Raw genomic sequence first — 19798 nt, forward strand, 5'->3', positions numbered from 1 at the left:
GGAGGAGGGGGGAAGAGGAGAAGAGAGAGGAGGAGAGAGAGAGAGGGAGTGAGAGAGAGAGAGGAGGAGAGAGAGAGAGAGAGAGAGAGAGAGAGGAGGAAGGGGAGTAGGATCAAGATAAGGGGGGCAGGTCAAAGGGCGGGAAAGAGGTTCATACGACCGAACTGAAGCTAGTCAAACTTATTTCAATTTGACAATCTGAGACGGGACAGATGGTGGACCGGATACGACACATCAGCCACATCAGCAATGACATCAGCAGCACATCAGCAGCACATCAGTGGCAGCAGCAGCAGCTGGTGAACTAGCTGGGCTGGTAGTGATGGTGAACTGACATGAGGGAGGGGGAGGAACGATATGTTGTCAGCTGAATCGAAGAATGTCAGTGCTGAGATGACGACGATGGTAGATCAGGAGCTGTAGAATAGGGGAGTAGAGGATTGAGTCGGGAAAGCCTCGGCGAGATACTGAGGAGGAGTAATAGGAGCGGGTGTGCGAGGAGGAGCTGGTGTATGAATTAAGGTGGAAGTATGAAGATCAAAGCAGTCGTGTTGGTCTTGGATGCCAGAGTCGCTTGTGGCTTCATTCAAAGTGGGGGCACGATTCCGATCTGCATGAGGTAGGCGTAGCCGATGACGACGGCGACAATGAGGATGACGCAGCAGAGGCAGATGCAGCATGGCTTCTTGTTGTTGATCGCCTCCTTGCAGACGTACGCGATGTACGCGGCGCACCTGCACTCGCTTGTCAGTACGAGAGAAATGGGGGTAGGGAAGGAGTGGAGGGGCCGAAGGACAGTTGAGTGAAGGAGGGAGGGATGATGGAGGGCAGTGAGAAAGAGAGGAGGCGAGGGGAGAGGGTAAGAGAGGGGAGGAGGAGGAGAGAGGCAAGAGCGCACTGGTCAGGGTAGAAGAGAGGGTTGGCAGGCTGGGGAGGGCGGTTGGGGTCTTTGAGTTTCGCCGGGCCCGCTCGGAATCCGAGCATTGCTGGGTTCGCTCTTGCCTTGGCTCGCGGCATGACCTGCAGGAGATCTCAGTCCAGCAACTTCCCAGCTGCAGTCCCACCTGGATGGTCAGCTGAATGCTGGCCTGAGCGTTCTTCTCGAAGTCGTAGCCGACCTGCGAGGCGAGCAGGTTGAGGAAGGGGCAGGCGAAGGAGGAGGAGGTACACGGAGGTACAAGGAAGCAAGGAAATGTGCTAGAGGAGAAAGCAGGAGAGGGGAAAGGCAGCAGACGAGAGAGGAGGGGAGGAAAGGCGAGCCGGGTAGGGAGAGAAGGACAGGAGAGAGGAATGGACGGTAGAGGGGACAGGATGCGGGGGGAAGGGGAACGCACCTTGGTGAAGTTCTTGTGGGCATATCTTCCGGGCCCACCAGGATGGCACAGTTTGTACCAGCGGAAGGGATACTTGGTTCCCTCCTCGTCCATCTCCAGATCGCCGGCGTTCTCGGGCTCTAGAGACACGATCTGCGAAGCCCCGGTGAGGAGGGAGGGGGAGAGGGGAGCTAGGGATCAGCTGGGAAGACCTCCATGTCGTCGGGGGATGACTTGCCCAAGTTCCTTTGCATGCAATCGCGGAAAATCTCCTGCAGACTCCGATCAGATCCGATCTTTCCCCCCCTCCGTTGTCCTTCTTGATCCACTTCCCCTCCCCCTTCTCCTCCCCCTTCCCATGTCCTTTCCTCTTCCCCTGTCCTCCTCTTCATCCTCTTCCTTCCCTACGTGCTCTCCCTCATACCCTTCGTCTCTCCTCGTCCCCATCCCTTCGCTCCCTCCTCTCACCCCAAGAGGAAGGATGCCCTCAGCGATCAGCTTATTGTTTTGAACTCCCAGCATGTCCTCGTGGAACACCTGCCAAGAGAGTGAGCGAAGCAGCGCGAGGGCCGCGGGGCAGCGGAGGCACCGAGATGCGAAGGAGGAAGTCTTTGACAGGGAACGTTGGGTCGGGTGAAGGATATTTGATCCCCTTGAACTTCAAACGGTAGTTGAACATGGCCTTCCTAGACACCTGCGTCCACCCGACGTCAGCAGAAACTCTCTCTCTCGCTTGCTTCATTCGCTCCTTCCTGTCTTTCAGCATCCCTATGGACAACTTGCCTCCTACCTCGCTCACCCTCTGCACCCATCACATCCTCTTCCGCCATCCTCCCCTCCATCCCTCTCCGCGACTGATGGCGGCAACGTACCTTCACCAGCAAGTCCGTGTCCGTCTCCTTCGCCCTCCCCCAGCCGATCAGCTCGGCAAACACGATGACATTTGACGTGTAGCTAACCCCAGCTCGAGTTCAGCAGCCCCACAGCACAAGTCTCGACCGTCTCACCCGGACATGGGAGCTACCCGCATGAGGTTCCAGACAATCATTCGCATCTCGAGCGGCATCTGACGCCCTGAGATGTTGATGTCCTGCCCGACGGGTCAACCTCCTTTTCCTCCCTCCTCGTCCTCAACCTTGATCGGCCAGTCTGGGGCCTCCACAACAGGCTTCGCATCCAGGAAGAGCTGAAGTTTGCCGACACTGATGCCTGAGGGCCTGTCACAACCTCCTCCTACACGGCAGTCAGCCCACCTGGCTTGTTCTTCCTGTACAGATCTCGGACTTCTCTCTGGTCCAGGCATATCAGAAGAGCGTTCACCGCCGACGGGAAGGAGTACCGGCTTGTGGATCGTCTCCTCCCTCCACTCTGCGCAGAACCATCTGTCCTCAAGGTCGATGATCTGATTAATGACGTCACACCCAGCCGGGCAGCCAGAAGTATCCCCGCCCCCATTCTCCTCCACTCACAGTCTCTCCGATCACTTCTTCTCCTGCAGCTCAAAGTTCACGTGTGAAGGACACTCAAACACGTCGGCTCACCTGGCATCCAGCCGTCCTTGAGGTGGACTAGAGAAATCTTCATCTGCAACATCCCACAATCAGTAGGAGGCGGGAGGAGCGGCGACAAGGTCGGACCTGAGAGGGGCCAGGAAGGGGTGATTTGAGGACGGCACAGCGATAGAACTGAGGGTTTATTGCGCTGATGAGGTCATGGTCTTGCTCCCACTTCCATGTCTTGTTGCCCAAGGTGATCCTGGAAGAAGAAGTTCACTTCAGCTTCAGATGTCAGGAGAGAGCGAGGGGAGGGAGGAGGGGAAGAGAAGAGAAGGGGGAAGACACAGTAGAAGCAGGAAAGCAAGACAGTCTCCGACCTGACAGTGTTCTTGTGAATAGAAATCAGGTCATTGTGAACAGGAGTGATCTGGAAAGCTCTGAGCAGGTAAACACGAATCTCCACGTCCTGGCTCGGAAAGTTTTCGTTGATGTCCGGCATCTCATACGGCACCTGAGGCATGTCAGGTAAGTCCAACAGAAGAAGGCAGCGAGCCGGACCTCCCGTCCCTCCTTGAGCTCCTTCAGGTCCAGGAATCTGAGGAGGGGGTTAGACCAGCAGCTCTAGCAGGTGGTTCCTTACTGGGGCTCCAGACCCTTGGCAAGCTGTTCCTCCGTGAGCACTTGCTTCTCGTACACTTTGACCTTACACTTCAAGATCCCCACCACCTGCGCGACTGCGATCAGCGACTGAGATCAACTGGGCTATAGCCGGACCTCCGCCTCTTTCTGCTTGAAGTTCTTGATCGGTCCTCGAAAGAGCTTGACCTGCTCGCTCGTCAGTGCTCCACGCACAGCAGGCAGGAAAAGTCGCCTCGTCGAAGGTCGGGTCAAACTTTTCTTGCCACATGGTCGGCTCCTCCTGCATCGAAGGATTGAGAGGAAGCTTTGACGGCCAGCAAGCCGACGACCTCTAGAGGAACATCGTAGGACTTGTGAGCTCTGAGAAGCATCCACTCCGTGTTCGGCTTCCCGTCTGCCGTGTCGACATTCTAGAACGCGCTCAGCATGCGACTCTCCTCCTGCTGGCAACGGAGACGTACCTCTTGTTGATCCGGCAAGATGTCATCTTCATCCAGAAGGGCATCTGCATGATCATCGTCCCCCTCTGCCTCCGCATCGTCTTGCTTTTTCCCATCTTGCACATCCTGCTTCAAGTGTAAGGGGAGGGGCTGGTTCACCAGGGATGCGACAGCACCGCATCCTCTCCGTTGTCAGAGACTCGATCTCCATCCACCAGCGCAGTCAAGTCAACGTAGTCCAGCTGGCCGCCTTGATCTGCGCTCGTCTCAGCCTTCCCTCTTGCTCGTTCCGACCATCTCACCTGCAACCTCCTCCACAGCCTGCACCTCCGCTGCTGCGTCTCCAGCCTGTGCCCTCCGTCACCAATCTGACAAGATGCGAATCGAAGACCTACCGACGACTTCTTCTTCCCCTTGTCCCCCTTCTTGCCCTTGGCTGCCTTTACGGCCTCCTTCTTTGCGCTGTCGTCCTCGGACTTGACAACTTTGTCTGTCAGGTACTGGAAGATTCGATCTGAGAACTTCTTGGGGTCCGGTGCCTCCAGGTGCTGATCGAAAGCGCGCTGAACCTGACGGAAGGGAGGATGGTCAACATTGACAAGTCAACGTTGAAAGGTTTGTGCTTACAGCTTCATCCTTCTTCTCCCAGAAAGCTTCCAAGGTCTTCCTCTGACGCTGTGTCACAGTCCCGGCCTGATCGCAGACGTGAGAAGTGTCTGGCCAATGACAGGCATTCGAAGCTGCAGGATACAAACCTTCTGAAGATCTTTCGTGAAGGTGTAGAATTGCTTCCGTTTCTCTGCCGCAATCCTCTTGGCCTTGGCATCCTCGTCCTCATTCTCATTCTGCAAAGTATTCAGAGCATGTGTCTCTGCACGCAACTGTCCCCTACCTCCTCCAAGTTGTCGAGATCTTCGGCTTCATCCAGGTAGAAATCTGAAACAGGAACATTCCCGTACGCTATGATGCAGGGACCGAGGGGGAGGAGAGGCTCGTCGTAGATGTAGAAGTCCAACCACGGCTGGAGTACACAGAAAGGAGGACGTGAGGCGAGGACAGGACAGGACAGGACAGGACAGGAGGGGAAAGCAGAGCAGAGAAGGAGTGCAGAAGAACAGAGACGAAAGGGAGCGAGAAAGAAGGGTAAACAAAGGGGATGAAAACGAAGAAAGTACAAGATTTGATGTCAAAAGTTAATCGAAAGCTCATCTCATCCCCGTACCGCGTAGTTGACGTCCTTGGGCAAGAGTATATCAATCTCGAGGCATTCCATGAAGTTGGCGTTGTTCGGGCTGGGCCTGTCCGTCGGCTACACGAGCATCACAACCTTCCACTCCCCTAGTCACCAGCGCACCTTCACTTGGACAGCAGTCTTGGGGTCATCACAAGAGATCTCCACAAACGGTTTCTTGACCTTCATGATCGGAGGCATTGGGTCCGTCAAGTCTCTCAGCCCCAGCACCTGGAGAGACGTCAGGGACAGGCTCGCCTCAGGCGCTTCGGTCTCACTTGGATCTGAATCTTTGACTCCCTCATCTCCACATAGGTGATGGGAGCCTTGTCAGTGGGGGTGGCCCGGGTCACCGACGACCTGCGTCCAGCTCAGGGGCAGCAGGAGACCGCTAGGGAGGGGCTGACTTGTCGGGGACGAGAGGCAGCGGAACCTCCTTGAGGATTCTCTCGTCGCAATGGATGACCTGGTAAAGTCTCAATACCTCGCCGTTGACAAGTGACGTCGCGGCTGATCAGCTCAGCTCAGCGGTCACCTGGAAGGAGCACAAGATGTAGCCCAGCTCGACGGCCGGATCGCCATCGAACAAGTGCCTCCACTCTGGATTGGTCTGAAGGGGAGGACTCGTCAGCTAACCGCGTGACACTCGTACCGAACTTCGATACCTTGCGAGTCAAACATTGCTCCGGGTCAATGAAAGTCCTTCCGATCATTCGGGTTGATTTGCCGAAGGGCATTGGGATCTCTTCCCATACCGACAGCTCAATCCTGTCGACTTCAAATCACCCAGTCAATCTCGAAAGGTATGCCTCACCTCTGAGCGATCCTCAACATCGTAAGGTTGTCGTCAACCTCGCTCAAATCCTGGATCATAGCCATCAGGGTCTCCTTCTTAGTCTTACAGTACTCTTCTACCTCTGCATCCACCATGTAGTCCTCCACGCTAGAATCTTGCTCCTGAACCACTAAGTCACACGCTCGAAATCTGCTGTAACCTCAACGTACATGAACGTTGGGAAGTAGAATCATCTCAAGGTCAGAGAGAGTCAAGGTCGTGTCATACGTCGGGTTGTTTGTCAAGTGCACCGTGTCTGAGTTAGCAACCGGATAGTTGGCATATCGTAGCCGGACGAACGAGCTGGCGACTCCGCTCTCAGCCTTTCCTTGCAACTGCTTTGCCTGGTACACGTGCGCCCTGATCGTGAAACCTGCATACCAGTGCAGCAGGTCTGAAGTTGGCTTGGGGATTGGAATCCTGTTCCATTCCTGTTGCAAGGGAGAGAAACGCATCAGAAAAATTCGAGCCATCAAACAACACTCATAACCTTCCAAGGGCTCAAGATGGGGGGGCCAGATCCGAACGGCGGGGCATTTGCGCATTTTTCCCTTGTCGGCAACCACAGCTTGGCTGAGAACGCAAGAAATCCTGCGTGTTCCTCTTTGGCAATCTTGCAACTAGCGTCTCTCTGGAGTTCTCTGATTTGGAACCCAAGGTACGGGTGCATGATTTTCCTGCTATCTGGAAGAAACTCGTTTCCCCAAGGGACCTTCTTCGATGGGCTAGGGGCTGAATCTCCAGCATTCAGCATGATCGACTCAACACCCATGTACGTCTCGCCAGTTCCGTTGTCAAACTTTGACATGCCCACGAACACAGTATCTTGGATGTCTGCCCAATCGTCCCCTCTTCCAAGGAGAACGGATATGACCGACCCACGCCAAAAGCCGATGAGCTCCTGGAATATACCTACTCCCATTGGATCCGTCCTGTAGACTTTGACGACACAGTCTGGCAGATTCCTGACAAAGTGTGCAGGATTCCATGTTCCCGATCCAGTGCTGAGTTTTCCAGGCAGACCATCGGGATTGTCTCTCAAGTCGTCAAAGGGAAAGTCGCACTCTAGCTCCACTGCAGCATAGAACTCGAACGTGCCGTTGTCAGCTTTTGCTGCTGGTTTGCACTGCACAGACTTTCTTCCAATACAGAACTCAACGGTGACAGCAGACAGGCTTCCAGTGATGTTCAAACCCTCACCATAGAAAATCTGAAACCTGAACATGCACTTTTGGTATGGATCTGACCATTTGTCTTCACAGTCCTTGGGCTTCAAAGCAATGTTGGCAGGAGATGGCTCACCAGTTTCAAACTTTCGAGGCTCCAATTCGATCCCAAGCAGAACTCTTCCTCCGTAATTGATTGGAGAAGAGTAACCCTTGTATTGGCTGGTGGCCGAGATTTGCTCCAGGAACTGAGAGGGCGTCTGATCTACCCCAGTCAAAGTTCCCGGAACAGTAAAAAGTCGGTCAAAGGCGTTAGATTCTCGTTGATAGATGTCAATCCATCGCGGAGCACGAAACCTGTCTTGGTTACAAACCAATTCTTTCCAACTCAGCACCAACTGTGACAGAACTTGTTTGGAAGTTGCACAGACCACTTGGCAAAAAATCAAGTCGTGATAGTTCGGCTCGTAGAAGGGTGCCTGTATCAGGACATTCCAGTTTGGCCGGATCGTGTTAGCCTGCGGGTCGCCTTTGACCACACCGCAAGCTGTTATCACCCGAACACCTGGGTCGGCAGAGAAACGCCCTGTGGAGAAAGGAAGGTCAAACCCTTTGTAGAAGTTGAACTTGATGTTGTACTGATGAGGAGCAACCTTCCTCAGGTTGAGCCTGGGGATCTGAAGAATCCTCGGTGGCTCTCGGCGCAGGTCCCAGTCCGCAAGCGCGTCAGGGGCGCGTTTCTGCACAGCTCCCTTCTCCAGGAGAGTGTTAATGACGCAGTTCAACTTGACGAAGCCCAGTGGCTCTGCTGGCAGATCAGAGTTTGGGTTCACAATCGGGAACCATTGCATCGGAATCATGTGTCCTTCTGCGAGATAGATATCCAAAACGCCCAGGTTGACTTCTCCGATATAGGTCGGAAGCACCACCATCTTCTGAGTATAGAAGATGATCTTGACAGAGGAGAGAAAGAAATCGGCAGGCTGGCCGTAGTACTCCTTCTTATAGACCTTGTTGACAATGGTGCTGATCTCGTTCTGAAAAACTGTCGAGTCACTATGGATGCCATCGTGAACCACCTGAACGAGCAAGTTGTTTGCGCCATCTGAGTGGTTCGACATCATTCCACGGGTCTCCCAGACCGTCGTGATGATGTTCCAGGCACAATCCCGCGCATCGTTGTCGATCTGGAACTTCTGACAAAGATCAGCGTATCCCGGGATAGGGTCAAATGAAGGCATCCTGTCAGGCGTGCAAAGCCCAAGACGTCAAGGCGTCCCTGACTCCTCCTCACGACCGTCAGGCAGAAGGCATGCCTTCACAGCAAGAGCAGGGTCCTCTCCTGATGACTTCTTCTTCTCCTCCCCTCTCACTCTCCTTTTGCCTCGCCGTCTCCGCCCTGCATTGCTGCCATCGCGTCTCTTCACGCCAGCCGCACTGACCCGCCTCAGATCAGCTAGAGGGGGGTACTTGAATCTCATCGGGGGTGGTTTGATCTAGAGTCTCAGGGGGTAGGGTACAAAATGCACAATTTTGTCCCCTAAAAGATACTGAGCAGCATTGGGTGATGTAGGGGTGGGTTATAAAAGCAGGGGGTAGCGTTGGAAAGCTCACGCGGAGAGGTAGGGTGGTAGCAACAAAGAGTGAACCCATAGAGCGGTCAGAAAAAGGCTCCGACCGGAAGTTCCGAAGGCCCGGCAGGCTTCCTCCCGGCCGCGCCGTCCGGCTCCGACCGTCCGACTAAGTTAAGTTTGGGGGACAGCAGTCGGCAGGATTGGGTTTGGTTCTCGCTGTCTTTTCTCTTCTCGCCGTTTGGCCTGTGCGACAGTGTCAGGGTCAAGCCTCCTCGACTCTCCTGATTGTCCTCGTACTGATTTTAACTTAACTTTGAGTAAAGCTCCGACTCGGTAACGCTCAGCCTGGCAGCCGCAAGCTGTGGCCGGGAGTGCCCGGCCCTCAGCCGGGCACCTCCGTCACAGGACTCCGTGACACGGCAGTGACACCCGCCGGGACTGGGCCGGGAGGCTTGCAACGGAGCCTGAGCATCGGAGACGGTCCGACAGCACGGTCCGGTCACGGGGGCACCGAGTCACGACTCGACGAGCCCACGCCGCACTGCGCGGTCTAATGGCCCCGAGTTCAATCACGGTGCACTGCGGCAGACTCACTGAAGGGGGCATCAATCCTCAGGGCACTGGGGCCGGGCCGATTCGGCGGCAGTCACGCCGTTTCGATCTGAACGGGGACAGTCAAATTTTCAAATACGAAATTTGACAGGCCCTTGGCGCCGCAGCCTGTAATTGAGGCGTCGCAGTAGCGGCGAACTCAAATCAGAGTCGCCGGACACTTTTCAGCAGCAAAATGTCGATTACGCTGGAAACGGACCCCAGGATCCCTTTGCCGACTGCTGAGATGAGGAAGATCTACGAGCTCAAGGGCGAGATGTTTGCCGAGAAGATAGGGATGCAGGATAACCGTATGCACATTGGGATACGCCGGCTCCTTGACGCTTCGAGGCACTGGGAAGAACCAGAATGTTTCTCGTTGGACAAGGTTTGTAACGAGCTGGGCATCGGCGGCGCTGCTCGAAGAGAGATGTGCGATAGATTCAAGATCCAGAACCGGGCCTTAGTGGATGTCAAGACTGTGCTCATGCTGATTGTTGCTTCTCCAAACGAGGGCGAAGCAAGTGTCAAGTACACAAACTCAGGAGTGAGAAAGCATCCTCTCAAGGATTATCGGACCAGCATCATCAACGTTGCGACAGGAGGACTTCTTCCCCTCCCCATCCTCAAGCGAATCGCCATGTTTCCAGAGGATCTCTGCACATGGAAGAGGGAAGGTGCCGTGAAACCCTCGATTGAGGTGCTCGCGGAGATCTACCTTCACTACTGCAACGGAGACATTGAAAGTTTCACTTCAAACGCTTTCAAATTGCATCACTACCTCATGCACACAAATGTGTAGGACATGTCATGGTCAAGATCATTATGGTGCCTGGCGATACAGCGCTTTTCCGAGTTCGGAACAAGCGATATCACATATCGGGTCAACCTCTATGGATCTCAAAGTATGAATGAAATCATGCACACAAGGTTCCTGACATGCCATATGATGCTTTCCTCAGCTAACCTACCCGTATGATTCTCATCCCTGGTCTTCCATCCCCCAACCCCCGCCTCCAACGTTTTCCAGCCGCTGTACCGTTTGCCCTAAGTTGTTTGAAAAGTTCAGTGAAAAGTTCAGAGAATTGCTTCCGGTTACGCATTGAGTCAGGTTATCAGTATCCAGCCTACTTGCCTATACCTGCATCGTATTGACACCTCTGCACCCACTTCAGTTCCAAAACGGCGCATGGCATGATCTCAGCTATTCGCTCTCTTTTGAGGTATCGATCCAGTTACTGTAACAGTTTTAATGCGGGCTGAGAACGAAAAACAAAAGGATGGATCGCCATCACAGAGGCCTCAAAAAGTAGGAGATCCAGTCATCCAACGAAGCCTGTTGCTATGTAACGCCTTGGACAACTTTCAAGTTGTCAAATCTTGATCTTGCCATGATTTAGGCGTTGGCGCATCCAATGCCGTCTGGGCAGTTCATGCGCGGGTCCTCGTACATGCCATGAGAGATAGGCTTCCCGTCAGCCCCAACTTTTCCTGTAACGTCCACGACGTTGATGTAGGCAGTGCCAATGATGTCCGAAGCAATGCCCCTACACGAGCGGGAGTCAGAGGCAAGCAGAGGCCATCCCTGCCTATCGACAACAAGCAAATGAAGAAGTAGAGAGGAAGAACGATGAAAGGTTTCGGGGTTGATCGCATAACCAGAATGCATTTTTTCTATAGCACTGAGCGACATGTAACCATTCCACACCAATATCTCTCACCTGTAATCGGAGTTGGTGTTCCTTGACATGTCCTTAGCAGCAGCGGCTGAATCCTCCATGCTCTTCTCGTAGTTTCCTGAGACCCCTGAGATGATGTCCTGCGCTGCCACTGAGGGGTCAAGGCTCCTCGCCAGCATCGTGGCCATCCGGATGGTAGCAAACATTTTTCGCAAACTGGTGCGGAACGACTCCACCCCTATCACCACTACCCGTATGCTCAACGGAGACATTCATATGCGGGGGTCATACCGCATGTAGTACGGATAGATTGTTATATAAATATAATAAAATAAATACATACCAATATTTGTACTTAAAATACATTTAAATTATAGACTAAACAGTGTTTAATATTCGTTCTCTTCCTGCTGTCCACTACTAAATTGGGAAGTGGTCTACCATCATCCCCCACTACGTCGGTCGGATCGGCCGGGCCTGTTGGCCGGTCGTACCACTCCGGTACCACCAAAAGTGAACCATGGTGTAGCTTACAGGTGGGTGGGGGTGATCAGTGTTGGGGAGATGAGGGGTGGGGGTTAAATGCGTTGGAGGTGTAGTGGGTAAGGTGATAGAAGTAGGGGTACTTTGAACGAGAAATAAAGGGGTGTAAGTAGACTTCGTCCAGCTATACCGTAGTCGGTAGGGGTACACAAAGGGTCCTAAAAGGATTTGGACGAACAAAAGGGTACAGGCGGGGATGAAAAGGGTAGGTGGTACGAGAAACCATCAGGAAAAGGTGGGTGGGATAGCTATTGCAAAACCAGAGAAATTGGGGGTGGGGGTCTTCGAAAGGGATTGAGTGTGGGGGTGCTGGGTAGGGGTTGATGGCTGGTCATGTCAGAAACAGCTCTGATGATGAATGTGGAGGAGAAACATGCAGGGAGGAGCGAAGATGGAAGAGTGGAGATGGAATAGCGAAACTTTGATGTGTGCCATGTTGTGAGAGTTGTTGATCGAGCCGTTGTTATGGTCGTCAAATCGATCGGTGAGCTGTATGTGAATCTGAAGTAGAACTTGAATTGGTTCGGGGATTCCTGCCGTGTAGTCTAGATGCTCAGAAGAATCATGGTTGCCCTCTACGATCGAGGGTGTAGAGATATGTCTTATCGCCAGAGCAGATGATTTGAGGTTGAACCGTAAAGCTGACTTGTTGAAGATCCTCTGGTCAGGTTGAGAAGCATGCACGAATAGGCAAGCCAGATCACACTACCCCGAAGAAGCATGTGGCTATTTGGAGCCCCCAGAGCGAACGAACACGGAACGTCTACGGACCCATACACCTGCATCTCGTCGGCTGTGAGCTTGTGACATGTTTGTTGTCCTCATTGAAGGCTCCACCAGGTGCTTCGTGCTTGCACGCCTGGCGTAGGGAGAGATGTGATAGAGGTTGCTCTGCTGGAAATGGAGCCATACATGGAAGAACAGAAATAGTGAGTGTTGTCTGCTGCAGACTAGGCGCTGACCCTTGTGTCCCCTTTGACCTGATAGCATCGCTGAGTGCTTGAAGCATATGAAATGTAGGATAAAAGATTTCGAGCCAATGGTACAGGTTGATTTGACTAACGACGATTCCAACATGGTCTGACGTGGCGATTAGAAAAGCGGGTTGGAGTTTCTGAATTTCTGCATGTCAAAATTCGGAAGAACATTCAGAGTTGAAGTACATAGAAAGGTGAAAAGAAGCCTGCATTGCGATAGCCGTCTCTTCGCCTTCAACCTTGTTTCCGACCTCCTCACCAATCTCATAGACTGATAGCTCACTGATCTATTGTCTACTTATGCACCTCCCAGGTTCTCTCACGAGTGCTCAAGTTTGCTCAGCCGAAGTTCAAATACCCGAAGACGGTGACTTGGTTTCAGTGCAGCAGATGTTGTTGACGGCCCCTTTTTAGATCTGTGATCTGTCCAAGAAGCTGATAGTCGATTGGGCCGAGAAGTATGGAGCCGAGGCAACGGTCTTCGCCTATCTCTCTCTATACTTTGGATCTGAGTTCTTGCAGGAATTCGCATCGGCTGCTCGCGCTCTGGGATGGGTTGGAGCGACTGGTATAGAATGCAACAAACTGCCATGGCATCTTACTGGATACGATGAAACAGGCGGTGTTGTTCCTCCAGCCATGAACCCATCCATAGCGTCAGGCTACATTGGCAATATTCCCTCGTTCAATGGCCTTGCTATGCTTATGCGCTGTGACAGAGCAATCTCCCACTGTGCCTCCTACTCAACAATTCGACGCTAGCCAACTCGCCGACGCTTCTCCTTTCTGTGCGTCGTTGTGTGTCATCGCTGCTATCATCTCTTCCTCCTCCTCAGTTTCCAAGCCGAGGACTGTTCATCGAGTCTAGGACACATTCATGGCATCCATGCTTGCTGTCTTGTGATCAAGCTCATTTTCTCATTCGAGATATCTTTGATTCTTTCTCATCGCTTACGGTGTTGCGACGTAGACGTCTCTGCAATGAAAGCGGCCCAAGGAAATCCCAGTGTCAGCCCTGAAGCAGGCAAGCAGAGAAATGCCGGCCTATCATGTGATTGATTTTTTGGATCTACCAGTTCAACATCTTGGTGCTGCTGCTCAAAGGCCTGTACAAAAGATGACTTTCGACCAAGCTTCTGAAATTTTGGGCCTGATGGCATCAGTCTTGGTATGCTCAGATTGAACGAATGAGAATCAATCGAGTCTTCCTTGTCACTGTTTGGAGACAGGACGACCATTCTGCTGATCATGCTCTGGATGATACTGTAGACATCATCGCGCAGGTATTCAAATGCCGCTGATTATCTTGATTAGAAAAAGATCTTATTTGTACCGTTGCCAGAGATGTGCAGCTGCAATAGAATGGATACAAGCCGAAATCCTCGGTGATGATGCAAAAGGTATTCATGTTGTTGCTTGTGGGTCATGATCTTATGCTTGCGCAGCTGAAGACTACATGAATCAGCTCATCGACTTGAACGACAAGCTGAGACGAGAAGTGAAGGTGATGTTTGACCCCTTGGATGATGTTGATAGTGACATTCCTTGTGGTTCAGCGGTACTACTCCCGGAAGAAACATGCGGCAAAATCCTCAAGCAAGCATCATACAAGCCCCTCAAACTCACATTCGAAAGCCGAAGAGAACAACACTTCAGCTGAAGGCAACCTGATCGACCTATTGGTAAATCTACCAACGAGATCTTTGTCGATTCGTTGACTTGCGATTCACCCTAGATCAATCCAGTGCCTGGCCCAGAAACACTCCTCAGGTTCCCAAATTTCTTTCTGAGCCTTTGGAGGAGCACCTGACTGTTTTCACCCTCTAAAGTGCGTCAGCCCCTCCCATGCCCGATGAAAGTCCATCTGCTGCCCGCGATGTCAACGGTGCTGTCAATCCCCCCGTTGTAAACCCCGTCACCTCCGACCTCCCGACGTCTGCTGGATTTCCGCTCCCCCACAGCAAGGCACGGCAGGAGCCCTCCCTCACAGAGGTGTTTGACCGCATCAATGTGAACGCTCAGGTGAAAACGATCAGCATCTCGGCGCCTCTGACGCCTCCCGCAGCTGGCGGAGGAGCTGGTACACAAGGACTCGACGCTCGACGCTCAAGGCAGGAGGGAGAGACTCAAGTGAGTCATGGAGAGAGGGCAGGAGCGCGTGCTGGACTGATTATTATCCCCCCCCCCCCTCTCAGTTGGATCAAGAACGTTGTCAAGGAGAGCAAATCAAAGATCAAAGAGCAGAAGGTTTGCGGGCTTGCCTGCCGTGCCCAGCTGACCGAGGCCGACAGGACCCTGACTTCGTCTCAATCGCCAACCAGAAGAAGGTGAGGGCAGAGAGATGGGAAGCGTCTCGAGTTAACGTGCTGTGTACAGCTAAAAGGCTTCCAATACCTCGAAGAGCTGCAGCAGTTTGGCAACCTTGCAGTGTAGACATGGTGCTGTCGTCTAGTGATATTTTTTGGTTGATCGGTGCACAAGGAGAGACGTGTAGATGAAAGGATTCTTGCGAAGGGAGGAAGTGGAGAAAATCAGCTGGCAACACGCACTGATGTATATATGGGAAAAAACATACTTTTGAAATGCATTGTTTATGATCCTCAAAAATATCTTTTCAAAATCTACAAGGCAACTATGTACACGGCTATTTACAAGCTTCCTACCAACAGCGTGTAATACGTCAAATCTGAAAACAATCTCATATCAGTGACAAGATCAAAACCAAATTGTCAGGGGGCTTTCTAGGTGGATCAGCAAAGATCAGTGTAACTATGACTATATTCGAAGCCTCTTCGCCGCAGCTCGGCTCGAAAAGTTTGTCATCATTTTGCTGATGGAGCCCGAACCAAGGGCATCGAAAGACATCTTCTTGGACAAGCTCTTTCACTCGTCTCTCATCTCCATGCCTCTTGTCCCCCCCCCCCCCCCCACCCCCCGCCTTCCCCCAAGCCCCCGCCTTCCCCCATGCCTTACCGCCATTGGGACTCCTCGCTTCACGTGCGCGCCCTCCTCCCCACTCATCTTATCACATGATCCGGGCCTGATCCGGGCCGCCCGGCCCGGGCCGGGCCCGGCGGCCCGGTGCCAGTGCACCGGTCGTACTACCGTACGGTAGTACCGGGTAGCCTGCCCGGTGACCGTACAGCGGGGCCCGGGGTTCTCCCGGCGACGGACGGTGACTGGGCTATCATGCACGATCGGACCGTGGTCGGCCGCTCCCGGGGCCGGGCCTCCCCGGGCCGGGGACTCGCCTCGGACACCGGGCCCGGGGTGGCGTCTCCGATAGGACCCTCAGCAGGCTGGTACGGTCCCCCAGTCCGAGAAGCCAGGCTCGGATCGGAAGCCTGAGTTTGTTACCGAGAACACCGTACTACCGTACCGTACGCCGTTTGGAATTCCGACTGATGGCAGACATCATGGCATCCGATGATGATTGAATCGGCGATCAGTGACTGCCGCGCCGCGGCTCTCCTCCTCGCACGGCCCAGTGACCGCGGCGCCGCGACGGTCACCGACTACGGTGAAGCCACCGAGTCGGACGACGGTACCGTAGGCGAGTCACAGTTGAACGGCGGTCCAACTTGCAAGTTGCCGCGCCGCGCCGCACTGGCTGCAGTGCACTGCGGCGCGGCACTGAGTCTGCCCAACAGCAAGAAGATGATTATTTTTAATTAGGTTCCCAGGAAATAGTCCTGTTGAAGAGCCCCCTAGTGAACAAGGGATAGGACCTTGGGGTATTACAGCTATGACCGAGCTATGTCCTGGGGGGCTAGCCTGTCAGAGGCGCGAGCGACAGGGTGGAGGGAACAGTGATTATGGATGAGAAGGTTGGAAGCAGACGGCAGGCGAGAGGAACTTGGGAGAGAACAGGAGGATGCAGACAGCACATGGGCAGGAGGAGGCTGTGGCATGACTGCAGATCGTTGGCCCTGACTCTGTCTGAATGGTTTGCAGGACTCGTGTGCTTTCTAGCAAGGTCACAGCTAGTCACAGCCGCCGCGTGTGTGGTGCAGGTGAGGACAACAAGCACGCTTGTGTGGTCTTCCATGCATCATTTGCAACTATGATAGTTATCTTAACGCGTTATCTTTCTTATCCATGCTGATGACGACTTATCGATATGAGTTGCACACTTGGCTCGTTTCTGAAAGCAGCACAGCAAACGATGCAATAGAACTGACTGATTGCTCAGATACCACCATCTTGTACGTTACAACAAATGCCCTTGTATTTTGATTTGTACATGAACCGTGTATAATAAACACCTAGATGTCGATTGTCGATCTCCATTCCTGCCAGCAAGTAAGATCCTAATCCCATCAGTCTCGAAACCTCACGTCAGGAATCCTTGTCTGATCGTTGAGGAGCTCCTCATCGTACATTTGCTAATCCAAACAGGAGAAACACATGTCAGCACATTCATCTCACCCCGACATCGCAGCAACATTACAAGAGTCTCACATCAACAAATTTCAACCATGACATGTTGGGTCACCTGTAGCTGCCTTGCAAGCAAACTGTCCTGACGAAGGAGGGAAGGGCTTGTGGGTATTCCTTCCTCCCTCTGCTCAACATTGGAGGGTTCTTTCCGTACATACTGGGTCACGACAGCGTGACATTCCGTCAGGAAGTCCTGCAGAACATTTAGAGAAGCTCAACAACATGTCTCCTCCTCCTCTTCCTCCTCCTCCTCCTCCTCCTCCTGACATCATCATCATCATCATCATCATCATCATCATCATCATCATCATCATCATCATCATCATCATCATCATCATCATCATCATCATCATCATCATCATCATCATCATCATCATCATCATCATCATCATCCTTCATTACCTCTATCATGCTGAGAGTGTGAGTCGATAGCTCGCTCTCAAACTGACATCTTCACCATGACACAGTCAGCGAGCTGCTTTTACCTGGTGCCGTGCAAGATACCTTGTGGCGGTATCATCTTTCCTGATCATGTACTTCACACACAACGGGCCATCCGGCAGCTTCTCGCAGGACATGAAGCTCTTCAATGCTGAACGCGGTGAAACTCCTTACTTGACGCCAACAACATCATTCTGTCTCACCTTCCACAATGTTCGGGTATCGCTCGTACAGCTTGTTCTTATCCACAAAGAGGACGGGGAGCAGTTCGCCTTCAATCTGCAGTGAGGGAGTGTGAGGGATCGCGGGCAAGGAAAGCTCGTAAGGACTTCGATCGGAAACAGAGGCCACTCATCATTGCGACAAGGAGGCCAGCTCTTGAGATGACAAACCAAGGGAACCTGAAGCAAACAGCAGGCTGTGACGGCAGCATACACACAGGGTAGCAAAGAGGGCTCTCACAAAATGGCTCGATTCGTAAGCAAGGATCAAAGGGACCTTTTCTCCCCGCCAACTGCTATCAATATCTCTGAACTCTGCCGGGAGATAAATCCCTGCGTGAAAGGCTGAGATGGCAAGAGATCGACTTACTCTGCTTGCCTCGCAGCCTGCACACTGAGTGCTCCGTCAACTTGCTGGAGAAGACGATGATCGGCCGTTGCAAGATGTGTGCAAGCGCGTAGAGGTGTATGTGAGTGAGGTGCGCCTGGTCCCTTCCGACCTCCAGTCAGCAGAATCAGAACCAGCAAGCATCAGACCTGTCAGCACTGTCGAGAATCTCGTTCCACTCTTGAAGCCACTGGCCATCCGATCGCTCGATCGGTTTTTCTAATCCCAGAGTCTCGGCGTCCGCCGCATCCCACAATTCTTCCTACCTGCAAGTCATGGCCTTGTCTATTCCATGGACGGGGGTATAACCTGCGCCTTCCAACGAGTATAGAACAGCTCGCTCTGCTTCTTCAACATCATGGAAAGAGCCTTCCTCAGTGTGCTTAGCCGATCCTAGTTGGATTTCTGTGTCAATAACGGAATGACAGGAAACAGGTTCCTCGTCTCTGACCTGAATGCCCCACATGGCCACAGAGCATGCATGCAAGCAGCAGTTTCCATCACCCATCACCGAAGCCTGTGCTGCGTTCAGAAGAATGTAGCAAAGCGAAGAATGTTCTCTTTGATCACAGGCAATAAGGCACAGAATGTTTTCTCCTTCCCCTTAATGCAGATGATTTCTGTCTGAAAATCGGCCTTCCTCCCCAATGTATCAGTCTTCAGGATGTGTGAGATCGTGTCTATCACCTCGACTACTTCACTTCTGTGATCTGAGTTGATTGCTTGCGATCGCTGTGAGCGGAATCATTCATGGCTCAAGAATTGAGAAATCAACATCTCATGCCTGCAAGGCTCGGAGGATGGTCACATCCAGGATTCTCCAGTACAAGTATGATCTACCAAGTTGTGCTCACACGCACAAACTTGATTTGATATTCAAGGAGACCTGACGGCTTCATTGAACATGTTGAAGGGAGGGAGGACAAGAGTGTGATCTGCTTTCGTCAGCTCCCGTCTGATCACGACGAAGCCATGGAGCGTCTCGATAGCTTCGGTGTTGACCTGATCGCCGACGTCACAAACATGCAGGAGGGCATGCAGGACCTGCCTTCTCTCTGATCCTCTGAGCATGGCCGGGGCCAGCCAGACTCATAGACTTTCCCAACTGCGCTAACGTCCTGTCCGCAATGATCCACGGACCACACATGCAAGGGGCATCTACCTGACTCCGACGATGTCATGGTGATGCTCGAGCTCCTCTTTCTCCTCATTGACTTTGCACTTGGTAGATTGCAGCTCCTGATCCAGCTTATCCTCTCCTGATGGCTCAACCTTCAAGGCTTGCGACGGTTGCGCTGGTCTTTCTTGAGCGACGTCCTGTGTCCGGGCAACAGTGGCCGGGTGCCTCTGCTCGTTGTCACCAGCTCTCGTGAGCTTCTTACCATGGAATGTCTGCATCTGGTCTCTGGGTTGAACACCTTGAAGAGAAGAAAACGACACCCTACGAACAATTTCGTGGTTAGACGGAGAAGCTTTCTGCTCCTCTCTCTCTCCTCGCACACGGAGTCTAGCCCTTTCCCCTCCTATCACGTAACAATGCACTGCTCTTTTTGGTTTTCTCCTCCTTGTTCGTGCTCCTCCCTCCTCCCTCCTCCCTCCTCCCTCCTCCGTCCTCCTTGTTTCTCCCTTGTTCCCCAGCAGCCATCTTTCGGGGGACTTGCTGCCCTCGATATCAGTTCTCTTCTCCTAATTATTTTTGCTGTCTTAAATTATTTATGAGAATATTTCTGAGGCAGACTTGATATCATAGACAATTTTGTCAGATTTTGATCATCACCCCTCCACCTCCCTGCGTTTTGAGAGCATTTGGATGATGGTAGGGCT

At 52.7% G+C, this 19798-nt stretch overlaps 5 protein-coding genes across 5 annotated transcripts; 2 read left to right on the plus strand and 3 right to left on the minus strand.

Annotated features, from left to right (window-relative positions):
- Positions 1-586: 586 nt before the first annotated feature.
- GUITHDRAFT_138791 (hypothetical protein) lies at positions 587-8361 on the minus strand (the record flags this gene model as incomplete). Its single annotated transcript, XM_005832485.1, is given in 36 exon segments — positions 587-734; positions 899-1020; positions 1065-1118; positions 1335-1466; positions 1526-1585; positions 1782-1850; positions 1903-2007; positions 2186-2267; positions 2321-2403; positions 2449-2522; positions 2567-2603; positions 2653-2715; positions 2735-2805; positions 2855-2897; positions 2951-3068; positions 3187-3320; positions 3368-3404; positions 3450-3535; positions 3584-3634; positions 3715-3858; positions 3910-4014; positions 4065-4144; positions 4191-4236; positions 4284-4457; positions 4516-4581; positions 4644-4733; positions 4781-4909; positions 5111-5197; positions 5243-5350; positions 5398-5479; positions 5527-5585; positions 5655-5729; positions 5785-5887; positions 5934-6076; positions 6125-6385; positions 6445-8361. 36 exon segments carry the CDS (start codon positions 8359-8361, stop codon positions 587-589), a joined length of 5238 nt encoding a protein of 1745 aa, XP_005832542.1.
- Positions 8362-9481: 1120 nt separating this feature from the next.
- GUITHDRAFT_138792 (hypothetical protein) lies at positions 9482-10087 on the plus strand (the record flags this gene model as incomplete). Its single annotated transcript, XM_005832486.1, has 1 exon — positions 9482-10087. One exon carries the CDS (start codon positions 9482-9484, stop codon positions 10085-10087), a length of 606 nt encoding a protein of 201 aa, XP_005832543.1.
- A 433-nt stretch (positions 10088-10520) lies between these two features.
- On the minus strand, positions 10521-11192 carry GUITHDRAFT_152633 (hypothetical protein). Its single transcript, XM_005832487.1, has one exon. The coding sequence runs from the start codon at positions 10976-10978 to the stop codon at positions 10682-10684; it is 297 nt and encodes a 98-aa protein (XP_005832544.1). The 5' UTR covers positions 10979-11192; the 3' UTR covers positions 10521-10681.
- A 967-nt stretch (positions 11193-12159) lies between these two features.
- Positions 12160-13652, plus strand: GUITHDRAFT_152634 (hypothetical protein; the record flags this gene model as incomplete). The annotated part of the gene is made up of 11 exons (XM_005832488.1): positions 12160-12302; positions 12348-12436; positions 12495-12555; positions 12604-12678; positions 12798-12851; positions 12899-12961; positions 13007-13052; positions 13104-13154; positions 13204-13272; positions 13455-13504; positions 13555-13652. Coding segments are annotated over exons 1-9 (557 nt in total), but the record flags the coding sequence as incomplete, so codon positions are not given.
- A 3097-nt stretch (positions 13653-16749) lies between these two features.
- On the minus strand, positions 16750-18334 carry GUITHDRAFT_108439 (hypothetical protein; the record flags this gene model as incomplete). The annotated part of the gene is made up of 10 exons (XM_005832489.1): positions 16750-16776; positions 16822-16869; positions 17079-17117; positions 17327-17368; positions 17410-17516; positions 17569-17644; positions 17828-17901; positions 17957-18078; positions 18124-18236; positions 18284-18334. 10 exons carry the CDS (start codon positions 18332-18334, stop codon positions 16750-16752), a joined length of 699 nt encoding a protein of 232 aa, XP_005832546.1.
- Positions 18335-19798: the final 1464 nt, after the last annotated feature.

This window comes from Guillardia theta (assembly GCF_000315625.1).
Source record: "Guillardia theta CCMP2712 unplaced genomic scaffold GUITHscaffold_34, whole genome shotgun sequence".
NCBI lineage: Eukaryota > Cryptophyceae > Pyrenomonadales > Geminigeraceae > Guillardia > Guillardia theta.

Coding starts and splice junctions, on each gene's coding strand:
- GUITHDRAFT_152633 (XM_005832487.1), bottom strand. CDS start 10,978: ATGTCGCTCAGTGCTATAGAAAAAATGCATTCTGGTTATGCGATCAAC.